Genomic DNA, 9056 nt, shown 5'->3' with positions numbered 1-9056 from the left:
GGGGGTTATCCTAACACTCTAATAGTCATTCATTCTCATATAGAAAGGATTGATACATGTAGTGAGAGTAGCATGTCTTAGTCTTAGGTGCTTCTAATATGATTCAAGGTGTGGAACAGACTATCCTCGTGAGTGTGGTAAGGTGAAACTCATTGACAATTACTCTACAAAGCAGTAGAAGTCACCACAAGTGCATAACTCGTCATAACTCGGCATTCAATCTAAGTCTGGACAGTCCATTCATTAAGTGTCATGCATAAAGTGTTTGATGATGGTGTAGTGATATGTTTGTTGTATGTAAAATGTTTAAATGAGTTTATATATATATATATATATATATATATATATATATATATATATATATATCATTCCTTCATTGTAAACTAGTTTATCCTTCTATTTGTGCTTGTGTTTGTATGTTATTGTGTTCTTTTCTTTGCTATGATCATCTTGTAAATGTGAGTGGAGGGAGATGAAGTTTCCGTGGAACAAACACTAGATGGAGGAGATGTTGCTACTTAATTGTTCTTTAAATTTATAATATTTTGGAATGACGATAAATAATATTTTATAATTTTTTCTCTAATTGCTTCTTTATATTTATGTTAATCATGTGATGACTATTATATAGTTTTATGTTATATTTTGGGACGTTACAAAATATACAAAATATATATATATATATATATATATATATATATATATATATATATATATTTCAATTTTATCCTTAATAAGTAATTTTCTGTTAAATTGAAATAATTATTTTATTAATTATATTCTTTAAGTGATTTTTCTAAAATTGAGTAGTTTTTATTTGAATTTTTTTTAGTTTAACCATTTTATAAAATTAAAATAGTTATTTATAATAAAAATACCTATAAAATAAATAAATTTTTTATTACAATAATTATTTATATTTATTTTTACAATTATAATTTTATTATCTTTTGTTATCATAAAAAAATGTGAATTTAAAAATAACTTTTTACAATATAAAATATTACTTACAAAATAAATAAAAATTATCTATAATAAAATTGAGAAAACGATTTATACTTGCTTTTATAATTATAATTTTATTTTATTTTTATCATAAAAAATGTAAATATATATGTACCTAACACATATTTTTACTAATATCATAAATGCTTTTATTTGTTAAATAGAGAAGAAATAAAATATTTATTTTCCCAGAATCCCTTGTGTATCATTTATGTTGAACTGTTTTTCTATATTCATTCTGATAATAATAAATAATTTAAAATCAATATTAATAAATAATAAATAAATAAAACTATTGATGACAAAAAACAATTATAATTTAAATAATTTGTCTTCACTTACATATTTTTTTATTAAACTAACTATTAATGATATAAAAAATTTATTTGTAGGAAAAGTTATGTTTGTATCTTTTCAGTGTATTAATTCTTTGTATGTGCGATAGATAATCTTATGTATATACATTAGGAGCTTGAAATACATATTTTTTATTTATGTTTTCACGAGCATTGTGGAAGTATTTATGTGATTAAGGTTCTTTAGGATGTATTGTGGAAGTTTTTTCTCTAAACATTGTAAAATAATAGTAAAATATTGAATTAAGTTATTTATTTGAAATATTGAATTAAAAGTTAATAAAAGTAACTGTGATTTAGTTTTATTAATAAAATGAGTGTGATGGCTCTTAAGTCTCTTACACAAATTTTCAGACAAATTAATCCTTCAAAAATATATATGCTTACATACAAGTTCTTTTACATTGAAAAGTCTCTTAATCAAATAATTACAAAAGATATATTTCAAAGATTATTTTACATGAAAAATTAATTAAAATCAATACACTTGTTTTTGAAAATCAATTTGGATAATACATTAAAATTGGTAATATATTATTTATAAAAATAGCATACCCTTTTTTCTCTGCAAAATTTTATTAACTCACGAAAATAAGCTTCCTAACTCTCCTCTCAATGATTTTATGGGAAACTGAATCAAAAATCCATCTCAAGGAACATTTTTCTTGATTGTTATTTTTAAAAAATTAAATTAAAAAAGAAATTACTCGTTCAACTTGAAATTCTCGTAAAACTAAATTTCTTATGCCACACTCTCCCTAAAATGAACAGTCATGCAAAAGTGTCTTTACCCATTCATTACTATTCAATTTTTTAAACAATGAATACAAGACAATAATGTCATTCAACTTTAAAAAGCGGTAGTTTGTGATCAAATCAATTTCAACTCTTTTTTTTCCCTTAGGAGAAGTTAAGTCCAACATACTTAAAAAAACAAAATCTAAAAACATTTAACATAAATAACTTATATCTTATTATATCATTAAAAAAGCCAACTGAAATAAATTTAAAGTAGAAAGGGGTATGTCAAACCTTGTCCCTCTCATCATAAATTAATCAATCTAGCATATTCATAAAAAAAAACTTAGTTTAAAAAAAATTACCTATAACTTCTACTTTATTTATAAAATTCTTAATATGAACTTCATCTGTGAAGTAACAGTTAGGCCAAAAAAAGGATTAGGCCAGCCACAACCTTAGTTTAAGTATAAACTACAAGCTACTTAGTAATAAAAAAGAAAGTCAGATGCAAAACTGGGATTACAATAAATTTCAAGTCTCTTGGCCAAAGAGAGAAATGAAAGAAAAAGTAGATCTTCCAATGTTCTAAGCTTGATCTACATCCAAATCAGGTTCCTCATCCGTGTCTTGCTTAATTTCGTATGAAAAGTCCTCATCAAGATTCTCCATAGTTCTTCCAAAAAGAAATGACTTCGTTCCCATTGTTGTAAAGGGCATCAAGCCAAATGCTCGAGCAGTTTTTATCTCCCTGGCAACCTTTCTTTGAGCCTTTGCACTAATGCCGGTCTATTCAATGATCAAGAAGAAACAGTGTTAAGATCTCATAGTATATATTTTATGAATTCTTCATAAATACTTACAGAAGAAAAGATGAGAACTTTTTTCTTCCCGAAAATTAAAGTCAACTTATACACAAGTTAAAAAATTAGGTTTCGGGAAAACTAACATGAAATAACTTGTATAAATTGACTTACACATTAACTAATTTTAACTTTTGGAAAAAAAATATTTTTCCTTCATAATAATCCTCCATCATTCTTACAACATTACTGTCAATTTCAGAACTTACCTTGCTTCGCTTGATAATAATTCCTGCCTCTGTTATGAAATTTGCCAGGAATCTTACATTCTGCAACAAAACATAAATACTACTAAGCCATTTAAAAAATAGCATTAATATCTAATAGGAAGATAATTTGTCATAAAGGGAAATATGTTATCATAGTTTCGCTAACAAGAATGAAGGAAAAGTACGGTGGCCAAACAGTGTCGCAACATATATTTACCTCGCCTTCACCTGCCTTCACTCAATCTAAAACTGACTAACCATAAATCGATTAAAACTTTAGCATAACAATAAGCTAGCGAAAATTTTAGGCTTGGATTGTAAGTGAAAACTTTACAAGAAATTTTCATACAACTTTATCAAAGTGGTTCTAAGAATGCAGACAATTTAGAGCCATGGATCAAAGCAAATTGGAAGGATAACTTTCTGCTTGTTCAAATGAATCTGTAATATATATTAGTCATCTTTTATGTTCATAGTTAACATAAAGACATCTAATTTAATATTAAGACACATGGGAGAGGTCATGACGGTATGGGTTAAGGTTCACTTATACACCATTCGGATAAATTCGGAAATGAATATATGGTGAGTAATGTCCACAAACAACCTGACAATCTACATAAGATAGTTTTAACAACAAAAATGTTTTTATTCTTTTCCAGTTTTTCTTTCACCAAGACAATGCAACAAGCACACACGGATTAACAAAACATTTAATGAGATGTGAAAGTGTCTCTTGCCATGAGAACATGCAAGTCGTGAAGTTAGTTTTACTTTATCACAATAGTAATATACAAAAACAGAATATTCATGGAAGTGATAGTTTTCACTGCAGCATAGCAATCAGAAGTATAAAGGAACTACTCTGACACAAGTGCTAACCCTGAAATCTGCTTGACTAAGAACTTCTTTGGTGGTTACACTGAATTCATCCCTTATGGGAGGCTTGCGTACACCAGGCTTGGTAAGATCCAGCGCCTGTATGAAGAAAGACACCATGCAAATTAAAAAACTAATATGTACACATAATACAAAATAAACATTAACAGAGTAAAGATTGAGATATCATGCAGTGAATGGGATATTGTAGCCATGGTTGTTTATAGCAGACAAAATAAGATTGGTGATAGGATCAAAAGCATTTAACATTATTGGTTAATCATACATACCATTGAATATGAACAATCAGATGTGTACATCTTAATTCATCTAATTTAAAACCCTTAAATGCAATTGACTGAAATTATATGTCAAATTAAAAAGGATAAATAAACAAGAGACGGACAAACAGACAGAGTATCAGAAATTCTGTCAACGACCTTCTAAAAGCAACACATTTTGTTTCATGAGGAGCAATAAAAAGGGTTGGATTTGAGGGTTATAATATTTGTTGATCACGCAAGATGAGAACACCCATTCAAAATTTCCCAAATGCGTATTCTTGCAAAAAAGATGTATTCCCTCCACTTTTAATTGATACAATCAATAAAGATACCTGCAACACACAAGACATCAAGAAATTCAAAACATCTTTCATTACAATCCAACCATACTCACATGTCTTTATCTCACCCACCCAAACGAGCTCAGCTAATGGATTGCTAATCCCAACCATTCCCAACATTTTCTGACACCTACACAATGATTACTGATGACACACTGCCTAGACCATTACAACTCTTTTCCCACCCAGTCATAGTTTGCAAATGTTCTTTTTGTACACCCTCTATTCTGTGACTCAACCAACCAACACCCATTGTTCTTATCATATTTATAGTAGTAAGGAGCATATCCAACATAATCAAGATTATACATCTATTATTAGGAACGTTTTGTTTATTCTTGTACTATACCTTTATTATTTGAGGATATCAGATCTCCTCCATTTATTTATAGATTCATTTTTCTCAATACAATTAAAGCATCCACACTGTCTCAGAAGAATACAGTTTCAGCATAATACCACTAGACCTCAACAGTTCTTTTTCTTCTAGAATAACCTGTGAATATCTCTTTAATGTTGTTTTTCTAGACGTATATAATATACATAATGATTATTAAAGATCTATAATCTGAACTTAATGCCCATCCCGCTATTCCATTATATAGCATTATCGGAGCCTGTCACTTTGTGCTGCTACGAGTATAGAAAAAATACCCTGCGAGACACTCTTCACCATATTTCATTCAGTACCTCTGACCAAACATGTGTATAATTTATCACTACATCAATCACCAATTTGGACCAAAAACATGTAATGCCCACATGCACAAACATCTAAAACTAAAGATAAATATAAAACAATGATAGCCAAGGAAAATAGACATTGTTATTCAACTTACCTTTGTATCATATGTTGAACCAATTGGGAAATCGGCATCATATCGAAAAGCATAATCTTCTTTTTCAACTTCATCCTCATCAACTTCAAAGTATGTGGCAGCATTCTTCAGGTTTTCATCCATTCCATCAGATAATGAGTCATCCTTTTCTAGATAATCTGGCATATCATAACCAACACCATTTCCAAAACCAGATCCACGTCGAGCCATTCCCTTTTGGCTAATCTTTTCAAGAATGGAATCAAATTGGAGAAATCTACCACGATTTTCTCCAAACTTCCCAAACTCCTCAGGAGGTTCTGACTTGTTAGCCTGCTGATCACTGGTTTGATTATCTGCTCAAACATTGGGCAGGAAGATCATAAGGAATAATTTTAATTTCACAGTACAGTAATGAGAGACAGATATAAATATAATTTTAAACAACCTTCTTCAATTTTGGAAATTGTGATTCTAGCACAGACCACCATACTGTTGAAATTATATTTACATGAGTTGGATATAGTAATAAATGCTAAAAAAGTCCCAATTATGTTACATGCAATGTGCAGAAATCCATTACGCCTGTGACACAGAACACCTGAAACTCTCATCTGATTAAAGCTTAAATCCATACAGGTTTACTATATAACAAAGATTATGCTAACCTTTCCTGTTTGAATATTCAACAGAAATATTTACTTCCTTTTGTCCTACTACATACATTGAAAATTAAAAATCAGAAGTGTAGTTAACTCATCTCAGTACTGGAAAAAAATATACAAATACCTAAGAACATGAAGAGAAACAATTACAGGACCCTACTTAACACGGAAACAAACAGAAGATGACAGATGATGGTGACTAATCAACTTTAAAAAACAGAAAAAAAATGCTACACAGTCAATGAGATTAAAAACCAACTCAAGTCAGGCCCGATCCTCCTTCTAAACATTTCTCTTACACTCTAGGAGCCCACCTATTCCCCTCCCCTACCAGGTACTTGCATTTTCCTTGACAATTACAAACAAATCTCGATCCCAAGTGTAGGATTTTGGAAAAACGATGAATACTATCCAAAGTGATATGATCATAGATAGGGCAAGAATGAAGAGTTTAAAGAGTGACAGGAAGCATAAAAAGAATAGCATAGGTTTTTCTTAGGCTTGTATTTTTCCTATTCTAGTTTCTAGTTTCTTTCTTAGTTTGGTTGTAAAGAAGCTTATATATTCTTCTTTTCTTTAAGGTGAAAGAAGAATATATAAGCTTCTTTACAACCAAACTAAGAGAAAGAAACTAGAAACTAGAATAGACAAAATAAGCCTAAGAAAAACCTATGCTATTCTTTTTATGCTTCTTGTCACTCTTTAAACTCTTCATTCTTGTCCTATCTATGATCATATCGCAAAGAATACATTTTTTCACATCATACTTGGAGAATCTTCAACTATAGGCAGTTCATTCTATATTTACCACAGCCTTGATGACTCAGACTGGTAATTCCCTATTTTGCTTTTCTCAATATTTGGTTATTCAATCCTGGGGTTGGAATTTCATGCTTTTGATCATATTGTTGGTATGTTGGTAACTTCTTTTATCATCCCAAATTCATCTCTCACAAAAATTACTTAACACCCTTGCAAACAGCCTAGAGATTAAAGCTACAGGCATTGGTCAAGAACCCTCTTCCATTGATACCTTTGGATTTAGTTCTTGTCTTCCTGATTGTCCATTAAATCTAGCTTCAGTGAACCAACTGACCCATTTCCTTAACTGTTCACTAACCTTTTTCTCTAGTTCCTTCAACATACGCAACCAGAGTATGGAAAGATTATGGTGCATGTTTTTAATCATTCATGCCGACTAATCTCCTTCTGTTGTTAGTACTGACACTGAATACAAATCTCCAAATTATCTGACCCTAAATAAGTACTAAAGAAGGATTCTCAATCTCTCCCATTTATAGTCTTTTGAAATGTGGATCATGTCAGCTAAATAATCACAATAGTAAGTTTAAATTTCAACTCAGAAATGTTTATTCAGATGTTAAGGACCATCACAAGTTAGCTCTATCATGTGTCATATTATAACGAGTTAGTTTAGCCCAGTCAGCTTGCATGTGACAACTGGCTGTAACTGTTCGCAACTGTTTCTGTTCTTTGTAGAGCAAGCTATTTGTAGCTGTATAATCTTTGTTGTGACAGAATTCTAAATGTGATGAGAAATAAAATTTCAATTTTTAACAATGGTAAGAGGCAGGCTGGCAAGTCTAGACCTTTTGGTTCACAAGAAAACTTTCAATCATAGAGGAGTAAAGCATAAAACATTCAAAAACTAAAACTTCACGGAAACCAAACACATACAACGAAATCATCAAAATCAATTACCAAAATATCAGCAACAAGGCTGACCATTGCTTACAAAGGAGACAATGCACAGACCAAGTACCTGTAAATCTCCAAGTGGAAAGGCTTCTGAACATATGAGTCTGATAAAACTGACGGGACAAATTGACACTTAGTGACCTAACTGCAACTGAAACAATCTTCATTTTGTTCCTGCTTCAATAAAACAATTGTTTAAACCCGTAAATTTATGAGCTCTGCACTAGACTTCACAGTAGCTAAAAATATAACACCACAAAATCAAAGAGATAAATTATCTCACTTCTGTTAACCTGAAATCTAAATTTCTAATTAAACCATAAGAGATGTCTCAAATATTTCCCTATCCAAAGAAATTATATCACAAAATTTCAAAAGAAAACAATAGCATTCCGTTATATACCTTCATAATACACATACACAACATATATATGGATACGTTTAAGATAACACCTCTCACACTTCAAAATTTAGCAAGAGTATATAGGAATACTGGCAATTTATTTTGAAAGTCGGCATTCAGAAGATGACAGTGCAATAAACTTAAATAAATGATATTATCCACACGAACATTAAGTTCTTATAAGCATGGTTATCAAACTAATCGTTAACTCAAACGATCCGATTTAAATCGGAAGCAAGCTCGATTTTAATGCAAATTCAGTAGAATCAGGTAGCATCGGTGAACTCGGCCAAACTCGCGATTTTGCAACCGAAGGCGAGTTCCAAGAGAAGATTTTTTAAAACTCAAAACGACAGTGGTTTGGTGTGCAAGAGTGAAGAAAACTCACTGATTAGAAGAAAACTCAAAAAGCAATGAAGGGCTTACCTTGCCAGAAAAATGAGAAGTTGTGGGTCTCCAAATTTAAGGGTTCCGAGTAAGGGAAAGTGAGTGTTTATTGTTTGAAGAAGATGGTGGCCCGGCGGCAAGACACCCCTACGACGTCGCCTTACAGTGGTGGCTAGAGCAAGGGCTTCTCTGTATCTGTCCGTCTGTCATAGGTAGAGCGTCGTCGTTTTGCTTCGGTCTTCTGAATAAACAAATCTTTATTAGTCCGGGTCACTGAAACTCGCCTGGTCAAGTCTGACTGGTTCGGGTCATAATGTTGCAAACACTTCCCAGCCCGTTTTCGTCATTAACATCAAGTTTCACTACGTTTCGCGTTTCAAGTTTGGGGA

The 9056-nt window shown here is 31.1% G+C and overlaps 1 protein-coding gene across 2 annotated transcripts; it reads right to left on the bottom strand.

Annotated features, from left to right (window-relative positions):
• Positions 1-2460: 2460 nt before the first annotated feature.
• On the bottom strand, positions 2461-9056 carry LOC124832680 (Ribosomal protein S18). 2 transcript variants are annotated; one of them, XM_047306941.2, is made up of 6 exons: positions 8707-9056; positions 7942-8054; positions 5515-5849; positions 4054-4149; positions 3172-3231; positions 2461-2888 (listed from the first exon to the last, which is right to left on the bottom strand). In XM_047306941.2, exons 2-6 carry the CDS (start codon positions 8042-8044, stop codon positions 2688-2690), a joined length of 795 nt encoding a protein of 264 aa, XP_047162897.1. In that variant the 5' UTR covers positions 8045-8054; positions 8707-9056; the 3' UTR covers positions 2461-2687. The 2 variants fall into 2 exon arrangements, with proteins under 2 accessions (XP_047162897.1, XP_047162896.1); XM_047306940.2 differs by having other exon boundaries at positions 7942-8051; positions 8707-9055.

The sequence above is a fragment of the Vigna umbellata genome, chromosome 1 (genome assembly GCF_029865625.1).
Source record: "Vigna umbellata cultivar VRB3 chromosome 1, Vumbellata_1.0, whole genome shotgun sequence".
Taxonomy (NCBI): Eukaryota; Viridiplantae; Streptophyta; class Magnoliopsida; order Fabales; family Fabaceae; genus Vigna; species Vigna umbellata.
This window is presented reverse-complemented; position numbering and strand designations above follow the sequence as displayed.

Excerpts from the sequence above, each read along its gene's own strand:
- LOC124832680 (XM_047306941.2), bottom strand. The coding sequence starts at position 8,044 with ATGAAGATTGTTTCAGTTGCAGTTAGGTCACTAAGTGTCAATTTGTCC. Across the intron at positions 3,232-4,053 it reads TTAGTCAAGCAGATTTCAGG|AATGTAAGATTCCTGGCAAA; the intron begins GTTAGCACTTGT and ends GTTTTGTTGCAG. Across the intron at positions 2,889-3,171 it reads TTATTATCAAGCGAAGCAAG|ACCGGCATTAGTGCAAAGGC; the intron begins GTAAGTTCTGAA and ends ATCATTGAATAG.